This window comes from Heliconius melpomene, chromosome 15, assembly GCF_056956725.1.
Source record: "Heliconius melpomene rosina isolate 202511_hmr_F chromosome 15, ASM5695672v1, whole genome shotgun sequence".
Taxonomy (NCBI): Eukaryota; Metazoa; Arthropoda; class Insecta; order Lepidoptera; family Nymphalidae; genus Heliconius; species Heliconius melpomene.
The window spans coordinates 6137935-6162469 of NC_140403.1; the positions used below are offsets into that span (position 1 = coordinate 6137935).

The 24535-nt window shown below is 30.3% G+C and overlaps 1 protein-coding gene across 2 annotated transcripts in view; it reads right to left on the bottom strand.

The window, feature by feature from the left end:
• The window catches only part of LOC146531481 (uncharacterized), a 50527-nt gene that overhangs the window by 14715 nt on the left and 11277 nt on the right, over nt 1-24535 (bottom strand). Inside the window, exons 1-4 of one of the 2 annotated variants that reach the window (XM_085198374.1) lie at nt 14647-14769; nt 7231-7392; nt 6051-6205; nt 2356-2522 (exon numbers count right to left, since the gene is read on the bottom strand). In XM_085198374.1, the coding sequence (XP_085054500.1) occupies nt 2356-2522; nt 6051-6205; nt 7231-7392; nt 14647-14705 (543 nt within the window). In that variant the 5' untranslated portion in view covers nt 14706-14769. Of the gene's footprint in view, nt 1-2355; nt 2523-6050; nt 6206-7230; nt 7393-14646; nt 14770-24535 lie in introns of those variants that run through there. The other variant, XM_085198375.1, reaches the window with a different exon arrangement.

Sequence of the window (24535 nt, forward strand, 5' to 3'; positions counted from 1 at the left end):
CCATTCCCATTAAGACATCACTTTCCGCCGAATTCTGAGGCATTATATTTTTTTTTACAAAATTAGCTATTGCCTTTAATTATATCATATTTACTTTCTAAAAACAATATATTAAGCTATGAATCTTAATATAATTTAAATTTAAAATTAGTCTATTAGTTGGCTAAGCCTAATTCTCTAACCAAATTAGAAAAACCCTTATGTTTTAAATAAACAGATTTGCCTAAGTAAATGAACCTATAACAATCATACTATGCCCTTAGGGGATTTTTAATTTTTTTCAAAAATCTTGATCTCCAGTCATAATAAGTAAATAGAACCTATAATTTCCTAAAAATCAAAGATTTGTGAATTGTCGTAAAAGACTTTCAAAACATATACCTACAATCAACGTAATGTCTACAATAGATTCCCTACAGATAATGAAGAGTGATTACTTCTTTCACTATACCTTTCGGATGATTCATATAATTTCTAAAAGGATTACATCTAAGCTGACGTTCTACTATTACGTAATTAAGTGGAAAATTACAAAGAATGTATGAAAGCCCTGTGAAAGAAACCATATTTCCTATATCCGATCGGATTGGGTGTCAGTCAGCTGATTATAACATAAGGGGGAGGGGGAGGGGGGGTCTTCACGTGGAACCGCGGGTACCATTACGTCACAACTTTCACTGACAGGTAATAACGGATAACCTTTCCCCACGTGACCTCGCGAACTATCACGAACGCGTCGTTTTATAATAGATATGTTAAAAATATCATTTCTTTTTCTAGATTTTGTGAATTATTGGCGTTTGATTCAAAGTTATTTTTAAAGCAAAGTACGTAAGTACAAACTAAGGAGAGTTTAACTAAAAATAGTAAGTTTAATTTCAGATGTAACAAGGAAATAAATTCCAGAAAATTCTTTAATATGCTGTATAGGTTTTTAAAATATTTTTATTAAGATTTTGAAACAAAAATTATTACATTTCAAGCATCGATCATTTATTTGCCTTCACAAAAAAATATTGATATGCGTGTGAAGGTCAAAAATAACAATATAATTACACATAATGTGTACCATGTCGACCAAGTTCAAGTTAAAAAAAGTAATGTTCGCATCATTAGATGGAGGCTTACGTTATAGGTAACTCTTCCATTACCGTTCTCGATGGGCCGTTCCTAACAAAAAGCACGTCCGGCGACCTTCGCCCCGCTGCTTACAATGTGTGAAACGCAAACGACAAGACAAATCTAATATAATTGATTACCTCATTTGATAGAAAACACGAAACTGTAATTTATGTGTTAGCTTTTATTGTTCTCATATTTTTATATTTATTTAATAATCACTCAATCACTTTATATCACGGATAATCTACTTTAACATAGGTCGACGTATACCTTCAGTTGGCGCTATCTCCGAAAGGTCCCGACTTTCGAGTTAGTGAGTAGGCACACTGTCTTAACTATGTATTACACTAATAGTCCTCAAAATTTAAGCTTTGCTAAAATGACGTAGGTCTGGCAGCTCTGGGATCTTAGGCTATAATATACGAGGTCATTATATATCGAATAATTAATATTAATTTATTATTTTAGGAAGAATATAGATATGCATTTTATTGTCAAATATAAATTCTTCTTCAACATCAATCGCAATGTCACATCATATAAAAATAAAGCCTTAAATTTATATTTTTACATGACATGCCATCTAAAATATTAAATTTAACTGTAATTTTTCAAAATTAAATTAGTTTTGATATTTAATAATTCCTTTTTTATATCCGCTTCATTAAAATTAAGAAACAATGTAATAGCCTTCTGTGTTATTTGACCTTTCTTGGAAACAAAAAGCTTTTAAATCAAACTGTACGGTTCTTGCACATCTGACGAAATTCAAATGCTTGTCATATAACAGTAATGAGACATAGAAATTGCTATTATTAAATAAGTGAAAATACAGTAGGTCACTTTTGTAAACAATAGTATCTAATTAGTGACAATTATTTATAATTTCAAGTTTCTTGTTTATAATAATAGTAATATTAGAACAATGATAATCTTCTACTATTAAATTGCTTCGAGAAATTAAAGCATAAATACATTTTTCTATGCGTTGTTTAACTATCTACGGTGTAATATACACTGTTAAGGGTTATTTAAAATAGCTCATAATAAATTAGGTCTATTTGGTATTTTATGTGATCTGAGATTTAATATTAAAATTCACATAATATCTGGTTCATATTTATTTATTTCGATGAGACTCTACAAAGTTAAATTTAATTCTACACAGACAGATTAATTTTATTAATCAATTCTAGGCATTGTAGTCGAGATCAACATGCTATTTCAACTTACCTTATTCCCATTAGCAGTAGCAATAAGGTCATCCATGAGGAACTGTCCCCAGGCTGGCAACATGCTGGTGACATAGTCGTGGTCAGCTGGTCTTGCGAGCTGCGACACGGCTTGTACAGCCAACGCTGGTTCTGGTAAACGCGGTGAGGATATCGGCTGCGATATACCTGATGATGAAAGAAATATTATTGTGTTTTAGAGGAAAAATTAAAATGTTTTTAGGGTTTCGTACTTCTTAAGGAAAAAAGGAACCCTCACAAGATAATTTGTTGTCCGTCCATCTCTTTGTCTGTCAAGAGCCTTTATCTCAGGAACATTTAGAGATATCGAGTTCAAATTCAATTGATTTTCGGAAAAAAAGTATTTCTACATTTACTTAAAAAAAAACGATATGGCCGTTTATATCGAAGAAAATGCGTATTTCGACACTATAAAGGTAATCAAAATTAATATTAATAGGGTACTTAACCTAGAATTATAAAATTTAGCAGCTAGCATCTACAGGTAATACTAATTCAGAAATAAATCAGAAAACTATACATTTGTGTAAATCCTAAAAAATAATAGCCTTAAAAGGGCAAAGTTTGGTATTAAAGCCGCTAGTTCAAGTAAGATTCTAGCTAAACTAAGCTTAAATTTCAGAAAAGCTCGGGACCTCCAATTTTTGTACGAAACTCTCAGTTAGTAAGCTCGACTCGCGCTTATCCGGTTTTTGTAAAGATCTCGTCTAGCTTAAAATAATTATTGTATTTTTGTAAGGTCTATCATTTTTGTCGGTCCATTACTAGACTATTTTGTTTTTATTTTTTGAGCCTTTAGACCTTGTAATAAAATTATGGCCAGTTACTTTATCACGTAGATTCTTTTTTATTTTAATCCCATTACGTCTTTGCTAAATATAGTTTCAGTGATATTTAAAAGTATTTACAATTTATATATTATATATAATATCATACATATTTAACACTAAGATTTGAGGAGGAGAATATATGAGTCACTTAGAGTGGGTAGAGCCAGCCAAATATGTTGTTCCTATGCCATTATACATCCATGTTGGATATTATTCGTAGCTATATGTTTATTTAAATATCTTAATTAATAATTATGTATGGAAAATCATACTCAGGTTTACCCTTATATGTACGTAAATGATATTAAATTTCAATTTTATTGTATAATTTAAGAAATTCAAGGGCATCTTTAAAAAATTTTAAAATGTTAACGTAAAGTTACACGTAAAATCTAGTATAATGTATATTAATAGTTTAAATGTTATCTAAATAGCGGGCGAAGCCGCGCAGGGTCCACTAGTAAAATATGTATGTGTACGCCTGATAAATAAATGTCATTGTTGAAACATTAATCTTTGACAGGTTATTTATGTATGCAACAATATAAGAGTAATAAAAATTAGCAAGTTACTTTCATACAATATTTTTAGAACGTCTTACAAATTAATAATAACTTAACAGAGTGATGGTATTTAAAACGATATATATGTATTTTGTAAAGTACAGTTAAATAATAAACTCAAATAGCAACAACAGTTTATATATATTTTTCGAATTAATTATTTTACGATTAAACAATTACAGTATATTAATAATAATTTTAGTAGCAAATAACAAAATAATCTACAAATTGATTTATATTTAAGTGGCTATATTACATAAAATTATTACAATAATTATGTGACAAACTATTTAAATATTCACAACTACTTTTACTGTAATTATATTGTAAAATTGTCAATAAGTTCAAGACCTACAACTGTCCTACATATTTCTTAGGCACTTGTTATAATATTATGATAACAATTTGACCGTACCCACTTTATTGTGAACTTCTGGTACGATGCTAAGGAATCGCTAACGTTTCGAGTAAAATACTTTTAAAATATTTTTTAAAGCTTAATATTAAATATATATAAATAATTAATTTGAATCTATAATATAATATGTTAAGAAATATTCATGGAAGAGATGTACAGCTGTTATTGTAATCATCAAAAACCAGTCAAATGCGAGTCGGGTTCCGCACCAATTTCATAATTGTTTATGAACGGAAACGTGATTTATACTATAAAAGTTATTATAAAAGTTGACAACTTAAGTTTGCGGGCGTATGCATTTATTTTGTATAAAATGTATGCTTCCACCCGCAATATAAAATTGCATTTTTCGGAAGCTTTCCATTAAAGCGAATCCTTTCCTTTAAATAATGATAATTGACATATTTCATCAATGTTTTCTTAGCACGTTATCATGTAAAATTTTCGACTTATCACGTATTATTATAGGATTTTATCGACAGCCACTTATTCTATGCTTCAAGGGATATTTGATATTAATTTAAACTTTATATAGACGGATATAGATTTCAGTTTTTTCTTCTGAGGTATAGAACCCTAAAAAAGAAATTTCAACTTTGAGATAGTGTAATTTTTTTATAACTCGTTTGATTGATGTGATTTTCATTCCTTATTTACGACTCATAAGTTTATGGAAATTTATATAAATTGAAAATTGTTTATTCAAAATCTAAAGCTTTTTATAAATAGTATAAATAAGTTACAGATTTTATGTTACATAAAAAAAATTAAAAATTAAATTAAAAATTTCAACAATTTGTTATTGTCAACTCATTTATCTAATGACTAATGTCAGGATAAATTACCATAATATTTAGAAAATAATCGGTCAATGAACCTGTAGTGAAGTAATCAATCGTTTCGTCGTTAATTAATTACAGAGGTCAAAACACCTCGTTTACATAAATAATAATATAGGAAATATTTATAAGAAACAGCTTGAATTTTATGTCGAGAGAACACAAAACTTGGCACCCATTCAACTTGGCTCTGATTTCACATGTATATTTTTTTAGATTTAATATTAAGCTCTCATTATTCGACTTAAAAAAAATCACATTTTACCCTAAGACCAAAGTTTAGTAAAAATAATAATTTATTTTTATGAAAATATGTTATTGTAATATACAAAGATGACAATTAAACAGTTTTGCAGTTATTATTTGCATTTATAAGAAATTTTACAAGAAGATTACGAAGCGAAGCTTTTTTTTATATTTAATCAAAATTACTTATTGTAGACGGATATAGACAAATGACGGGCTTGTTCCTTGTCATTGTCGGTGTCATGGGACTTACATATATGGCGTGCTTTAATAATAAGCTCGATTTATTTCCTACTTTGTCATGTGACATGACATGTAGCTTACGAAGAGAAATCGGTTATCGTGACAAGTTAATGCTGTACCAGTAAGATGTTTTTGGAGATTATACTTAGTAATTTAAAAATATATGAGGCCGTTATGGCGCAAATGGCTGTAACGCGAAGGTTGTGGGTTCGATCCCCACTCGAGGAAGTGAAATATTTATTTACGATTATATTTTCATTTCTTTGCTCTGGTGTCGAGGCAATGCGCGGCGTTAAGTTCTGCCACTGCAAAGACGTAATCCCTCCAGAATTCGCCAGAAAATGGGGAACGGAGTGTTTTAACACTAGATTTCCTCTGCCTACCCTGCTGTAAATATAGATAAAGAAAAACTAATTTCTTTTAAATGTCTCTATCGAAATTGTAAAATACTTTTGTGGATTCGATGTCTATTTCGTAATATTTGCTATATACGACTTAATTCTCATTTTAAAACTATTTATTAATATTTAACTTACCATCTTCATAATTAGGAGGTAATAGCCTCAGAAATACATCCCCTCGTCTGCCCCAAGGACGATGTCTGACGTTGTTGCATTCCCCACTGGCACTACGGTACTTGCTGGGAGGACACGGTGTGTTGCTTATATCATCTTCCGATGTGCAATTTTGTCTATACGAGAGAAAAAAATATATAATGATAATAATAAAAATTAAAAGAATTTGACTATTCTGAGAAAGAAAAATTATATTTTGCTAGTATAATAAATATAATATTTCTTCAATTTTATGAGACAAAATGAGTCTTTGTTTTCCAAAGAAAGTGATATAATATGTATGCACTTCGACACTTTTAATTCTTTCGTATTTTTATTGGATCAAGGTAGAAAATAAAATTATTTAAGATTTATATATTTATTCTTGTTTTACCTTCTGTGTCCCACATAGAGCAGGCTAGGCAGAAGGAACCTAGTGTTAAGACACTTTGTTCACAATTGATCCCAGTAATAGAACCCAACACAATGATTTTTAAAATTTTTGAATTTGAATGAAATGGCTGAACCGAATTAACTGCAATATTCACAATTGGATACTTGCAAGGTTCCCTTAACATTTAAAGTTTATTTTAGGACAATCTGGTCATAAATACAAAAGTCAAATCGAACGGGCAAAGCCGCGCGGGGTCCGCTAGTAAGAAATATGAAAGTAAACTAAAATATAAAACTATTTTATTTATAAAAAATAATTTTAAATAAGTATTATGTAAATACACATTGGTGTTATTAAATATTTTTTTTTTATTTTCAATGCATTTATTTATACTACGCACACTTGTAATTACTTCTTGAATGACCTTTATCAGAAAATATAATTACGTGTACATTGCGGAAGTCTATGGAATTTTATTGATTGAATTTGACATATTTGTTTTTAATTTAGGGTTACAGCTCAAATACCTTTATGCTAAAATATACAGTAATTTATGACATATACTTCTTCTTGGCAGTGGGAAACTGGGAACACCCCCACTAAGACGTGAGTGTTGAGTGGCAAAGCTCATGCTCACGCTTGCTTCGTTGCCAAAGCTACCAGAGACCAAATAGAACTCACAACCTATCCCAGTGTCCTTAAATTATGCAATTGAAGAAAAAGGCTTAAAATATAAGTAAATATGTATATAGATATTAAATTACTTACGCATCATTAGCACCTAACTGGTACCTCCTTTCTAAAGCTAAAGCCTCGCTGACGGATCTCCGTAAATCACTCGGTACTCCTTGCACATTATCATCTATTTTATTTTTCTGGCCTTGTATATGTGTTGATACAATCAGTAGAAGTAGTAGACTTCGCGTTAATCTGAAAAAAATAATATAACATTTTTAATATTTAAAAATTAATAGAAAGAAAAAAGTGATAGTGAGAAATTGCATAAATTGCTAAAATAGTATGTTGTAAAAATGTTAAGGCATTTTTATTTAATTTAGAAAAAAACATTAATTTATAAAAAACACTAGGTAATAGACTTATGTTGTACTGTCATCATTGTCTAATCTATATTAGACAAATGATATAACTACATCACTAAAACCCTTAAATCTATTTCAAAAGACAATAAATGTTGTAATAAAATTTTAAAATCACATTATTTTGAAGGCAATATCTGTAAATATAATTTATTTATTATATTTTAATTATAAATATTATTAAAAAAATTATTTTAATCGTTACTGATTAAGTTCGTCAATATTGGTAGCGTAATGCGGTAGATAAATGACCTATAAAACTGAAGGAAAAGTATAACCGCGAAACCTTGATATAAAATTTCCTAGTTCAAAGTCGGTAAATTATTTGGAATGTAATATTAGACTAATTTACATAATATTACTATATGTAGGTATTTTTTATATTTTAAGAGAATATCTTTTAATATTGCGTGCTTTTTTGGGACTTTTTTTACTCATTTCCTGTTCTTGTCACATTTGATCATATACGTGGGCCATCACATAATATATTTATTTTTCAGTTCCACGCTGAATCCTGTGTATAGCAGGGTAGGCAGAGGGAACCTAATGTTAAGACACTCTGTTTACCAATTCCCGTCGAATTTTCGGGGCATTGCGGAAGTTAACACCGCGCTTTTTGCCTTGATACCAGAGCGGTGAAATGAAAATATTTATACATTAATTCCCCCATCCCCAATCGAATTCACAATTGTGCTATTATAATCACACGCTTGTACGCACGCACATTGACGGGGCGATGTTTATTATTAAGTATTGAAATATTAAATAAATGTATAACCGTATTCAGAAACTTTACAACTAAAATAGGCGTAAGAGTTTGCGAAATTTAATTTACATCGCAATAAGATTGATCACTTTTAGCTCACACAACTGGTTTTAAGACAGGAAGTGACAAAATGCTAGTAAAACGTATTTCTCCAAACACAATTGGTAATAAACACTTACTATAATATTATAACGATTAAATATAGCCACACCACCAATGTAGACATTTTTTTTATGTCAATCTGACTAATGTCTTCACTTTTTTTGGCGGGAAATAGCTAAGAAGATTGACATATAGAGATAACATAAAAAAAAATTAAATACAGACAGAATGATTCAATAAAATATGATGGTACCTACATATTAATTATTTATTATGGTAAGAAATTAATTAAAGAAAAAAATTAATTAAAAAAAAAATTTTTTTTTGACGCAGGGAAACGCATTTATGCAGACCCCAAGACTGTGAAGTAATAAACTTAGCCTGGTCATAAATACTGTTATAATTAAAAATAAACAAAATATTACTTTTGAATTTGGAATCTGTCATTTTTATATGATTAATCGTTGTATTTTCATATATCTTTTTTGTGATATTAAACGGAGTGGTGTGACAAAGAGAACTGAATCGTGATTGCAGTACATAAAGTATGTATGGAGTCAAATATGTACATACATTGTTTAAATTTTATTAGTCAAATGTTGAGGTATTGATAGGTACAATGGAACCTTTTTTAATTAAATACTAAATAAAATTAAAATTTATATTTAAATTTTAAATACACTTTTGGGAACAAAAAAAAGTCGTATACAAACAGATATATAGCAAATATACACTTAATAACTACAACAAGTGACACTTTATAGCCTTTTACATTTTAAAGACTAAGAGCAAAAAGTGCTGAATTATAAAACCTTGGGCAGTCTACGACTTGCAAGCCTCGACATTCGCAATGTCAACCTACTACTTTCACGAATAAAATATTTAAGAAGGTATTTTTATTAATTCCATAGATATGCGGGTTAATCTAAAACTACCGCTATAAAATAATTGTAGCTGTTATAGATATGAAGTAATCAATTTCCCCATACCAGCTTAAGTGAGTTTAGATCGACGGTCACTCGATAGTTGATACATATCGGCTTGCGTCACATATAACATGTGGAACTTATTCATTATTTATGTTCGAAGTGGTTCAATGAACCACTTCATACTCTAGATCTAGATCTAGAACCACAAATATAACCATTTAAAGTGTAATATCATACGGCAGTGACCCGATTAGTATAGAAATATAGTATTAATGTCAAAAACGCAATAGAAATTCTCAACCAGCCTCGATAAATTTGATGTAAGGCGAAAGTGCGTCTATTCGCTAACAATACGTGACTAAAGTAAGAATAATAAGCACGGTTGGGCAAGGTCGTTATGACGAAATATTTTGAAAATTTTGTCTCTTTAAATATGATTTCGATTTTTTAAGGTCCCGTTATAAATTAAACTTAACTTCACGCTTTATCCCTAGCGGGGTAGTCAGAGGGAACGGAGCGCCAAACGCTACGGTCTCTACATACCTCTTTCGCCTCGTCCACTGTCATCAACCTCTTCATATATGCCTTTCGGGGGGTCCTCATACTTTTTACGTGACCTTCTTCCAGTATCATTGATACTGTGTTTTCGAAGGTCAACCAAGGACCCCCTACCTGCTATGAACCTACGTACCTAACCTACCTAAGAGATCCTGTTTTGATCTATGTATTTAATCTTAAATGTAAATGTTTATGTTTAATATGCATTCTTAAATTAGCTTTATCTATTTACCATCCGTGTGTTATGACGTTTAAACGATGATGGTTTCTTTTAAAATTCAAACATAATTTTTTTAATAACACTCAAAAATTAAATATAACATTATTAAGAGCATTGGTTTGTTCATTTAAAACAGAATAAATAAAGTATTAACAAAAAATTGCCTTCAAATATGCAACAGTCTACGTCTATGATAATTTAAAGTTTATTCAACTAGGATTTAGGATATCAAAATGACCTATTGTTAGTACGCGAAGGTTACAACACTAAAGATGATTTGCACAGAATTGTCTTCATTAGATGTACTCGTACAAACATTCTAAGGTTAATGCTGTATATTTGTATTTTATTGAATTTATTTTTCTAATATATATATATATTACATTTTTTTATTTATTAATATTGTACTTTGTCTTTTATCATATTATGATAAGGCAGGTTTTACATATGCAGATCCGGATTTTAATTTCGTTAGAACTTGTTTTGAGATCGACACCGCCTTTATTTTGCATACGCACTGGGAAACGATAGAGTCATTATAATTGAAAATCCTCAATAGAAATTTCTTATTTCGCAATCTATTTATTAAATATATATTTTAAAATTGCATTTATAATATTTTTTATTAGTCACTATAAAACTAGCTTATGTTTTTTTTTAAGTTAAGTCAATTGCGCTAACTGCCTTAATTCATAATAATTAGATCTAGAAACTAATTTGATGACGCTTAACCTATTTTACGATAATAACAATAATAACCCAGCCATTTGAGTTATACGTTTCTGGTTTTTACACGTGCATGTTTATTTTTATTTAAAAAAACCTATTTCTTGCCATCAGACATTTGTAAAACATCAAATGCCTTATATATATTAATACAATAAGTTTTAAATAATTCCAAACCTAGTTACGTCATAACGGTACTCATTTTTCGCATGTTTTACAATTACATATTAAATGGTGAGGACTAAAATGGTCTAACCGCCGAGGACGCAAAAGACCGTGCAAAGTGGCGTATGTTGAGTAGGAAGGCAGACCCTGGTAATTTCCGGGGTTAATGCCAGGAAGAAGAAGAAGGTGAGAACTAAAATAGAATCAAATACCATTCAATTGCACTATATTTTGTCTGTTATTTTTTTCTTTTTTTGTATTCTAGCTACCAGACCAGACCTTCCATTATACTTCCCAATTAATTAAGTATACGAAGATTCTACATATTAAAAAGTTAACGTATAGTACGTATATAATAGGAACGCCTATTGACTTGATAATGCCTTTGGGAAATCAAGTTTCGATGTACCTACCTATATCACGATTTTGGAATTTACAGATGTTACGCATCGTTCGAGGTAAACGAGATTGGAATTATAAAATACTTGGAATCGATCTAAATTAATCCGGATAGTAAAAAAAAGAACTTCTCTTCTCTTAATCACGTGATGATGACCTCACACGGCGGATTAGATGACCTCTGCGAGCCGGAATACGCGAGTATGTGCAAACATTGAAGATTGTAAATAACAATTATAATGTAATAATATGATTTTTTATGGAATTCTGTTGTAATAATTTTCTGTTTTTGTATGGAAAATAGAAATATTTTCAGTTATATTCTTCTTAAGTTAATTTTCACTGTTCGCCAGGGTAGATATGGAGTAACAGTCTCTCCTTCAATCTCAACGTACTGTGTGTTGAGTCTTGGAATGTAATGTAATTAATTATAATAATTCCTGAATTAGATTGTACCATTGTATCTGCATTGAATGCACCAGGCGGACAGTCAACCGCGTAGAATGGCGTCGGGCTGTGTGGCGCACCACGAACCTTTAAAAAGGACGACCACGACAGCTCTGTCAAGAGTGAAACTACAAAGAAGAAAAAGAAGAAGAATCTGCATTCAGATATTATGCGTCGATGGCATCTAGAATTGTAGCCTATACCTTCCTTTATAAATGGTCTAACACAAAATCATTTTTTTAAATTTTTGCTAGCAACTTAAATAAGAATATTTTAATTCCTACCACTACATTACCATATTCAACAAAACAAGCTCTTGAGTTTCATTTTATTTGTTTAACTAAAACTAGTTACAATACATAAGTAAATCTATATAGATTAACTGATGTCGAAATTGGTCGACATGTGGAGTTGAATTTAATACAATTGTCAATTTACTTACTTTCAATTATATTTTTGTATCGAGTGGATTTTATTCAAATAATCTTAGTATATTGTATAATTAAAAGTAGGTAAGAGCACCAGACGTAATAAAGCGCTTGCGAAAACTCAATTAAATGAAAAGATTATAGCAAATGTAAATTTTACGATGTTTCATATAGTTACGTTCTAATATATGCAAATAACGAATATACTCCTATAATACCTAAAGTCATTAATTCAAAACTAAAAATAAATAGAAAATAATTAATAATTGGCACAAGCATGTGATTGTGAACGCAACAGTTTGTGGGTTCGATTCTCACTCGGGGAAATATTAAATATTTTCATTTCTGTCCCCCAAATTCGGTAGAAAATGAGGAACGAAGTGTAATAACATTGTTCCCTCTGCCTACTCTGCTGTGAGTGGAATACGGGGCGACGCTAAAAAATAATAATTTTCTTAGAAACACTTAATTATGTGAACAAGACAAATGAAACTCGTTTTCTAACTTAAATCCGTACCGGATACGGCAACAATGAGAAATAATCATTGATCTGCTACGCCGGATTGACTCACCTATTGCCTGCTAGTTACTTCAGCATCACGTGATATAACCCGGCCGAATCAAAGTGCACGCTTAAACAACAGAATGAATATTCAACAGACGACTCTTGCTCGTGGCTGTGATAACTTTGAATGAAGCAATGGAATCTTGCGAAAAGTCAGCGAGGGGAAAAACGTTGCTTAGCACAATCTGACCGGCCGGTCTCATTCTTAGTAAGTTACCCGTTTCTCATTTGCATATTACTTCATACAAATTATGGGAGTATTGTATTAATCATGTATTATCTGATTATAGACCAGAAATCAGATAATCAAATCTATCTTATTATTTTTCATTTCTCCACTTATTATTCTTTTTTAGCTTATTTTGATTATTTAGGCTTATATTTTCTTACTAATTCTATTGAAAATTGAAAATAATTTCATAAATATTTGTATAGTTCAAGCGGGCGAAGCCGCGTCCGGGTCCGCTAGTATCTATATATATAAAAGGACTTGTCCTCACTGACTGAGGTAAGACGCACGCACAGCCGTAACCGCTAATGGTAGAAACGTGAAATTTGGACAAAAGTTTACTTTCATAATCTGGACATCCACTAAGAAGGGATTTTGAAAAATTTTAACCCTAAAGGGGTGAAATAGGGGTTCAAAGTTTGTATGGAAAAAAATTTAAATCGCCACCGATTTTTATAAAATTTGAAATTTAGATTTTTAAAAGTATTTAATTGAACACGTGTTTCATCGTTTTCTAGAATTCTCCCCCTAAGGGTGCAAATAAGGGGTTGAAAGTTTGTATAGGTCTTTTTTAAATCGTCACCAATTTTTACAAAATTTGATATTCAGACTCTTAAAAATATTTAATTGAACATATGTTTCATGGTTTTCTAGAATTTACCCCCTAAGGGTGCAAATAAGGGGTTGAAAGTTTGTATGGAAAAATCTTTAAATCGCCACCGATTTTTATAAAATTTGAAATTTCGACTCTTAAAAATATTTCATTGAACACATGTTTCATGGGTTATTAGAATTCACCCTTAAATACGCAAGCGAAGCTGCGCGCGTCCGCTAGTCTATATATATAAAAGGACATGTTCCCACTGACTGAAGTAAGACGCACGCACAGCCGTAACCGCTGTGCGAAGAAACGTGAAATTTGGACAGATGTTTATTTTCGTAATATGGACATCCACTAAAAAGGGATTTTGAAAAATTTTAACCCTCAAGGGATGAAACAGGGGTTGAAAGTTTGTATGGAATAAATTAAATCAGCACCGATTTTTATGAAATTTGAAATTCAGACACTTAAAAATATTTCATAGATATCGTTTTTGCATTGTTATTTTAAAAAATATATTAACTCCATCAATAATGACTCATAAATTAACCTTTTAATAGTTTATTTAATTAGTAAATTACACTTTCTTTTGTTCATTTTCACTTGAAATTAAAAAATAAAGTTAGGTATAATTCTTTTATCAATATATCTTTACATCGCAACCGCAGTTTTAAGCACTTAAGCATGTGCACGGCCTTCACATAAAATAGCAGTTCATTTGAATGAAACTACATTAACAGTTGAACTTCCTGGTACTTCCGAAACCTCTTCCTTGTTTATTGTTATATTTATAGTCATTTATTTTTATATCTTAACCTATTACCATAAAATGTTAATTGTGAAATTATCAAATATCTTAGATTAGAATGTTATATGCAATCTAATTTTAGAATGTATTGTTAGAAATCGAAAACTGTTGGCGTTTTTAAGAAAATACGATAAAAATACATACCGTCTATATGTTTCCAACCCACTCGGACAGAGGTTCCACGTAATTACAATAAGTGACATGTATCACTCAATAACAACACTACACACTAGATACCTTCCAATCAGGGCTTCCGACTACAAGTAACTGTTCCCGTTTGACACAGTTCCACTGCTTTTATTGTCTTTTTAACCTAAATCTACCCACTTTTACACGAATATGCTAACTATGAATTTAAAACTCGTGATAAAAAATATACAGGGTGGAAGAGGCTGCGCTTCTTTAATTGAAACTGCATATAGGGTAAAAAATTTCAAACCCGAAGCTAAAGAAATTAATCAAGATGCCTCAACAGTTTGGACGTAGGATTTTTTTTTCATTTCACGATTTTTCTCCATACCTGTATTTCGTGTGACGCACACATACACATACTACTACAAAAATACTACTAAGCGTTGCCAAACTTCTACTTTTCATTCGTCAAAACAAAACCGAACGAGAAAGAACGATATCTCGCGTTCTTTTTCACGCAATTACCTATTTATTATAAATCTAAATAACGTTCAAACCTCTTATTAAAATTGTTTAACAAAATCCTACTTTAAGTCAATTTATTATATCACCTTTATTATGAAATTATTTAGAAATACTGCATGGTTATTGAACCACCCACAAAGTTATATTCAAAATTTTTAACACACAAAATGATATTGAACTACGATAGATAGGTACTTACATTTAACATTAGTTTTACATCGTCGTTGTCGCATTCTCCTTTTACTATCACTAATATTTACATCATAAGTAATATTAAAAACTCAACATTTGTTTGAAATGTCTTAAAAAAATGTATGTTTTGATAGTACACTCAAATACTGACACAATAGTTTCACATTTGAGAAAAATACTCAGTAATCACATCATCACGATCACGAAACATTCATCACGATTTTAGAAATCCGATTAATGATAAAATTAATATTAAACAACATCCAAATAATTTAAAACACTTAATAATTATTCAACGTATAAAATCGAACAAAATAATGTAAATACAACAGAACTTAGCCGTTCCGCGGCTAAGTTCTGTTCTCACACAGATAATTAAAAACATTGTAATAGTTGCCATTAACTAAAATACTTATCGAATATACTATTAAATTTTTTATTAAGATTTTCATTATTATTTATATTTGTATGATTATTTTGATAGAAAATCGTATAAAAATTAAATATTAAACGAGTTTTATAATGTTACACGAGGACCTGCGAAAACTCAATACGAAATAAATTAATATTTAGTAATTATTTGTAAATAGTATTGATAATTTTATTAATTATTTTAATATCAAATCATGCGTAAAAAGTATAATCTACATTTATTATGAATTATAGTGTTATATTGCACAATCAATCAATATTAAAAATGAATTTTGTTATCTGTACAAAGACACCCCGCTCACGCCGCACCGATTACCGGGGATTCCCATAGAATCGGTGCGGCGCGTACATTCTGCGCAATAGTAGTTGGGTCGGACTATAGCTGAATGCTATTTACTAAACCATATAAATACAACGGGTTATGGGCCCAGACCACGTCGTAACAATAATAAAGAAAATTGCATCAATCGTAGAAAATTAGAAATACTGGCGAGATTAAAACAGCGTTACTTCACGCGACGCTTCGGCGTTGGTATTGAAATTTGGAGGTTAAGTTGCCGGGAAGGAATAAAAAAGAAAAACAAGCAAAATAAACAATCACAATGAAAAGGAAACAGCACAGTAATAAAACTGGAAGGAGTAAAAAATTGGAATGCTTGGAAGTTCCAAACCATAATACTACTACGGGGGGAATTTGTGTCATCATCATCTGCATTTATTGTAAAAAGAAATGCTACAATTAAAAGAAATATTAAATGTTTCAAGTGTAATAATATGGGTCATTATCGAGCTGAATGTAATGTGGACAGAAAATGTAATATTTATTGTTAAAAAAAGTGAAAAAAAATGCTATTATTGTAATAATTTTGTAAACATGTTAAAAATGAGTGTTAGTTTAAAACGGGAACATAAAAAATGTGTTTGTAGTGCAACAAAAGTAAAATTAAAAACCTAATAGAAATAATTCAATAAAAGTGTGTGTAAAGTGTATTCCTAAGTGTTGCGTTAATTTAACATCAGCTCGCCGCCGTTGCCTACATACCTACGCTAGTTGCTGCGACTCGATTTCTTGAATGAAGCATGTGCGACGTTGCCGCTTTGACAGGTAAGTGTGTGAGTGATAATATAACACTTTACAAATGGCGTTTTTTTTTAAAACGATTATTTTATTATTTATTTTGTTTGAAAAAATAACTTTTTCATTTTTGGGAATTATTTTTTTTCTAAATTATATTAGGCTTTTATAGAGTAGTTAAAACTGTGGTTTCATTTAACGTGGTGCCGTCAATTCCACCCTGTATTATTAATACAGAAATATTTCAAAGACATTAGCTTAAATAATTTTTGGAGTAAACGTATATTATGAATGAAACGGATATTATAAAAACCATTTATGAAATATTGAGGCCATGGTGGCGTAGTGGCACAAAGTCTGGCTGAAAGCGATGAGTGTAAGTTTAATTTCTAATTTGGAGGATGAATTATTTTCATTATTAATTTTGCCACTCAACACGCGGTATCAGTAAACGGACCCTAGGGTTCCCCTATCCGCTGAAATCTGAAAATAAACGATCTAAATTGACGAACTAATATTTACTAACGACTGATTAATTAAATTTGCAGAAGTCATGTTAAAATTTATTTATTTATTTATATTATTTTAAAATGTTATTTTTTTTAATTAAATTTATTACGTAACTGTAGATAGATTGTATTGTATGAGGTAATGTGTTAGATTTTCAAGTTTTAGGCTAATAGCTCGTCTAGCCTTCATTGTGACTGAGAGGTCAGAAGTATCAAAGTAAATTAACCTCAACGGTACAATCATAGGTTATCTTATGTTTATAATGATAAATATAAATATAATGATGAGATTAAAATTTATGTTATTTATGGTGTTTTCATGTAATAATATAAGCGCCGTTATAAACTACCGTAGAGGCCGTCGTGGCACAAGGGTGTGACTGTAACGCGACGTTTGTGGGTTCGATCCCCACTCGAGGAAGTGAAATATTTAGTTACGTTTATATTTTTCTTTCTTCGCTCTGGTGTCGAGGCAAAGCGCGGCGTTTAGTTCTGCCACTCAACACGCAAAGCCTCCAGAATTCGGCAGAAAGTGGGGAACGGAATTTTCCGAAAATGCCTCTCCACCACGACTGGCTTCTACAATCTACATGGTATTTTTATATTTTTTTTTATTTCAAATCTAACCGCCTATGTATAATTATTTAAGTATGATCAAATAGCGTGCTCTATTGTGTAATATGTGAGGAAGGAAGTATATATATGTAGTATTATGCGGTAATGTCGATCACGCGGCCTTACCTAAGACTACCTACCTACGTTACAGAATGTAAATACTCAATGGTCTCTCAATGTAGAATAATTGTAACGATGTATTTATTACTGGGTAAGAAGTGAACTCACTTTCGTTTGATTCGTAGAATCTCCACTCGTTGTATTGTAAATTAGGTTTTTTTGTGGCTTCGCCTGCTTGAACTATACGATTAACTATATTTAATATTAATTATTTAAGTGTATTTAGGCCTACAAAGCTTATATTTTGCTCCATAGCTCTCTTTCAGTGAAAATATCATAAAAAACAATTCGTATGTTCTGGATATTAATCTGGATAAACAGAAATGTAGACAGGAAAAAAGTTTTAAAATTGTTTGATTATGTTTTAGTATCGTGTAAATAATTAAAACAAGTAAAATGTTAAGTAATAAGTCGTTCTTGCTTTCACCGACAAAAGAATTGGAGATCTACATATATGGGTGCAGAGTTCTGTGTTCACTGAAGATAGAATTTCGCTCATTTAATTCCACACGCGGCTTCGCCTGCTTGAACAACATCAATATTAATTTACTAAGCCGCATGACTTTTGTTTTAGAAAATTATTAGAATAATAACATTAATTAAAAACAAAATCTATCAATACCTAAATTAAAAAGTAAAGTTTCAGCCAATTCAGTAAAACACTTATTAACAGTAAGTTTGTCAAATCGGTGGCAATTTAAATATTTTTCCATACAAACTTTCAACTTTTACTTCACCCCTACAGGGTGGGGTTAAAATTTTTCAAAATCCCTTCTTAATGGGTTCACGTTATGAAAATAAACATCTGTTCAAATTTCACGGCTGTGCGTGCATCTTACCTCAGTCAGCAGGAACATCTCCTTTTATAAAATAAAATGAAATCGAATTCTGGAGGCATTTCGTGTAGAGTGGCAGAACTCAACGCCGCGCTTTGCCTCGACACCAGAGCGAAGAAATGGAAATATAAACGTAAATAAATATTTCACTCTCTCGAGTGGGGATCGAACGCACGACCATCGCGTTACAGTCACACCCTTGTGCCACTGCGCCACTAAGGCCTAAAATATATAATAAATTAATAATAAATATAAATATAGAATTAATAAATATAGTTTGCATTTGCCTAAGTTCCTTGTAACTGGTTTCGCGGTTAAACCGGCTTATACGAATCCTACCTACCATTATATTATTGTTATTATTATATATTTTTATTGTTTTTTAAGTAATGCAATAATCTCAAATTTACTATTTGCAATTTTTTTTTATATATACGTATGTCTAAATGCGGACTTTACTTTTCAACCCACTTCTGTAAAAAGAGGATGTTATCAATTCGACTGTATTGTTTTTAACGATGCTTAAATACTCGTAGTTTTGATTATGTTGACTTAGGAGATTTTTTTGTACATCAAGAGAATAGTTGATATTAATTAGCTTAAAGCGATCTGGAGATAAATGGTATTGACAGACAGACGGGCAACCAACTGATCCTATAAGGGTCTCGCGTTTTTCCTTTTGAAGTACGGAACCCTAAAAAGTATATAATTCTTCAATATCAAGCTTCAAAACAAAAATTAAACCTTGTCAGTGGAAGAAATCGAAAACGTATTACGTAAACGGAAAGTAAGGAGGTCCCCGTGTTGCGTAAGCTTGTGCTACCGGTCAGGATTGTTGTCACGTGCATAATATATTTAAATGTAAAGTAATAGTGTATGCTCGTATATAATATTTATTATTAATTAGATTGTCCTGTTACAGGATTCCTGACCTTTTATTTAACATATAGGAATATATCTAATTATTTCACTAAATCGCTTAAAATCGTTAATTGTTTCAAAAGCCCGCTTGCGCTACAAAATTATTAATTTTCTCATCCGAATTATCTTAATAATATAATAACATGATTATTTTAATGACAATTTCCATTCGTTCAAGACCGAAGCTTCAGCCAATTCAATAAAAAGTTATATTTGACATAACTTATTTAATTATGAACTGATTTCTATAAAATTAGTACAAGCTGTTAAGCTAAATTTGCCCGAATACAATAGTGCATTTTAATCAGTTATGCGATTTCTGAGATTAGCCTGCACAAACGTACAGACAAACAAAAAAAAAAGCTATTTACTTTTTACTATTTTAAAAACTCTTGTTTTGGGTTACATTACATTGCAGCCCCCATGTGCATTACAGCGTTACAATTCTATTATATGTTTATATTAGAAAAACGAAAGTAAAAATAAAGTCACGCAAAATCCATTGAAATAATCCTTTATGCAATATGTGATTGGAAGCATCGAAGATGGCGCCGGATACGTGCCCCAAGTTTTAATGGTGACCTGCATTCAGTTTATTTCATAAGGCATGCTTGTGACCTAGTATTTCAATTTGGTTCTTTTGGGGTATATTTAATAGATGGGCGAAAGGGGTTGTTATTTTATAAAAATAATAAAATACCCTACTAACTCTAATAGTCTAATATATAATTCATTTTAGTACTGCTTTAAAAAATGCAAAAGATACGTGAGAATCAAAAAATATGTATAATTTAATATTTCACATCGTCTACAATTTAAATAGCTCTCATATCATAAATAGAGTCAGTTAATTATATTAGTTTGATTGTAACGTTTAATTTATTTTAACATGTATTTAAGTTTCATTATTTATTTATCGATTAATAATTGATTATTATGTCGTTTGTGTGCTTGGGAAAATTAATTATCTTCATTTCCTGACTCTGGTAGGTATAGCGCGATGTTGAATTTCGTCACTCAACATACATTTTCTCGAAAAATTAGTGAATAGAGGAGAGCTGAGTGTGTTAACACTATGTTTTCGTTGACTACTCTGCTATTAAGAAAAAACCGTGGTGTTTTGCATATATATTTGCCATGGTCCATGTCGAGCTGGATGTTGAGGACAACGTCTGGGATTAACGAAAATCAATTAAATCAAAGGATTTCAAGAATTTAAGGAAATATTTTTCAACGTGTGCAGAGGTTAAGTAAGCACACGAGATATCATATCACGATTTGAAGTATTCATGATTCAAATCGATCTGGATGTTGAGAACACCATCTGAAATAGAAGAAAATCTATTAAATTAAAGGATTTCAAGAATATTTAAGGAAATATTTGTCAACGTGTGCAGAGGTCAAGTAAGGTCACGGGGAATCATATCACATTTTGAAGAAGTATTCTTTAGATATTTATTATTAAGTGTTTCTCTTAATACAACCCATCACTCGCAAGGTATTTAATTAAATTAAATGCTGTATCAGGTTAGTAAAATTAAATAGTTAATTTTACACGTGTCATAAACACGAATTTGTTCATGTAACTAGGTAATTGGTGAAGTTTAGTCATTTTTGAGTAAGATTTGAGAAATATATTATAAATACTGTAATTTTTATAAATTTAATATACTCAAATCTATTAATATTCACTCAAGTAAGACATTAATTTATTAATACAGTTTACTGGTCACATTAGTTCATTGAACTTTCATTCTTTGGTTTAACAGCATTCATTAACAAACATTGTTACTTTTAATTGAATTAACAAAGTCAGATCATTAAAATACTAGTCAAAAGTTTATAATTTGTACTTACATGTTTTACTGTGTCCTTTTTCTATTTGATCAGGTAGGAATTGTATTAATTTAAGGTTATACTGTAAACAATTCCAGGTGATAACACTTATCTCCCATAATGCCTGAAGAAAAGGAATTCATTAAGAGACGCGGAAGCTATAAGGGTCGACTGACACTGTTCGTCAGTTATATCAATTCTTTGGATCCTGCTTCATTGACGGCTTCCGATATTAGTGAGTTACAATTAAGACTAGGTAAGATCGAAACTGTTTATAATCAGTTTGATGAGGTTCAAACAAATTTAGAATGTTTAGATGTGCTAGATATACAATTACAAGAACGCATGTCATTTGAATCTCAGTATTTCACCTGCGTTGTTAAAGCACAACAATTAATAGAAAGGTTTCAACGAGATGATGATAGGTATAAATTAATCAACGAAGTGTCTCATATAAATAATCATAAGTTGGTCAAGTTACCTACTATTCAATTGCCAAAATTTAGTGGTTCTTATAGCAATTGGCTCGATAGACTGGGATCCGGCCGTTGAATCCTGCATAAACGAGTTTTCTTAATTAAACCTATATTAATGAATAATACATGATTAGTAGAACAGATTACACCTGGGTTGCCTGGAAGAATCCTGCCGCAATCACCTTTAATTTCATTTTTTCGTAACTCGTTTTTGGAGATAATTGCACCAATACGTTTTTTATATGAATCGCACATCATTTGAAAGATAATCGCATAAGGAATTGGAAAATTAAGGGTTGCCAGCTCTCAGTCTGCCGCAAGTCTAGGGTTGCCTGGTTTAAAGATGTCACTAAATGTTAATAATTTGCACTCATGTGTTTTTTTAATGAATTATATATCAAATTAAAGCTTATTTTTTTCTGAACACTATAAAACAGGGTTGCCTGGAAAATTCCTGCCGCAAACTGGGGTTGCCAGCGTTTGAAATATTTTATTCCGGTTCCGTTTGACTATGAGAATAGACGATGAAATGCGCGGTCTGCCCCATGTTTTAAAGTAAAATATTATATAATAGAAGGTCAATCTTAAAATCAATGTTTATTCTAATTGTTCACCTGTTAAATGATGATTTTAATCATATTAAGTACACGTAGAAAACTATTTAAAGATGAAATCATCCTTATTTTTCAAGTAAAATAATGAATGTATAATATTGAGTCTTTGCAAAATCTATTTTCTAAATACTAATATTTATTTAAATTACCATTTTGAAACAACTAAATTATCTAATTAAATAAATGTTTACAAATATCGATCTACTATAAGCTATTAATATACATACATATACATCATGTTTCCTTAATATAATGAAGGGTGACCATTATTGCGGATATTTTTTAAATTAATTATATTGAAAAATATATTTCAATGAACTCTCTGTCTCTCTCTCTCTCTCTTCATCCTCTACTTGTTTGATTTGACAACGCTTGCCGCAACTTTTTTTTTCTCACGCAAGTTTTAATAATTTGCATAGGAAAAAAAAATATATATATAATAGAATTATAATAAACAAAACTAAGTTAGCAAAGATTAATTCCAAGAAAATTCGGCAGTAATACTAAATAACTAATAACTAATAAACGCTATTTACGATTTATGACCAGGAGTCGGCAAATATCAATTAGTTAGTTCGCTATTTTTTACTATAGATAAACATTTTGCAGCGCGAAACAAAGCAAACCACATGCAATAAAATTATTTTCGAAGATGTATTGTTTCTAAATGCAATAAAAGGGCAGATGGCCAAATGAGTTGCTTTTGAGCATATTACTTAGTTACTTACCTTTCGTTTTAGAGTAAAGACGTTTTTACTTGACAAAAATGAAGATGTGTTTTTTGTGCGGCCGGAGTGAAAATGTGATAGAATTTAACGAGGAATCTCTCCAAAAGTGTAAAATTATGCTATTGTTTCGCCAAAAAATGAATTTTAAATACAGTGACATTTTTTTTAATAGTGACACAATGCACGGTTATCATTTACAGTGTTACAAAAAGTTCATTGTTTTAAAACAAAAATATAAAGAAGTATTTTTTAATTATTTTGTAATGCAAAACGTAAGTATACTTTAATGTTTAATATTATATATTTTTATCTATGTAAATAACTTCTAATACAGAATAAAATCTAGACAATTGTGGCAGTGGGATAGTTGCCTCAGTTTTGATTACACTAAGTTAGGGACGTTAGGAGTGATTGTGCTTTATTATAATTATAAGAACAATTCTTTCAGACCTAAATGCCTTAAAAACTATCAGCATAAACGGACAAGTTCTTGCTAGTGAAATTTTTTATTTATAATTTTTTAATAGTTATTATTAGTTGAATAGTTTTTCTTGGAATTAATCTTTGCTAACTTAGTTTTGTTTATTATAATTCTATTATATATATTTTTTTTTCCTATGCAAATTATTAAAAGTTGCGTGAGAAAAAAAAAGTTGCGGCAAGCGTTGTCAAATCAAACAAGTAGAGGATGAAGAGAGAGAGAGAGAGACAGAGAGTTCATTGAAATATATTTTTCAATATAATTAATTTAAAAAATATCCGCAATAATGGTCACCCTTCATTATATTAAGGAAACATGATGTATATGTATGTATATTAATAGCTTATAGTAGATCGATATTTGTAAACATTTATTTAATTAGATAATTTAGTTGTTTCAAAATGGTAATTTAAATAAATATTAGTATTTAGAAAATAGATTTTGCAAAGACTCAATATTATACATTCATTATTTTACTTGAAAAATAAGGATGATTTCATCTTTAAATAGTTTTCTACGTGTACTTAATATGATTAAAATC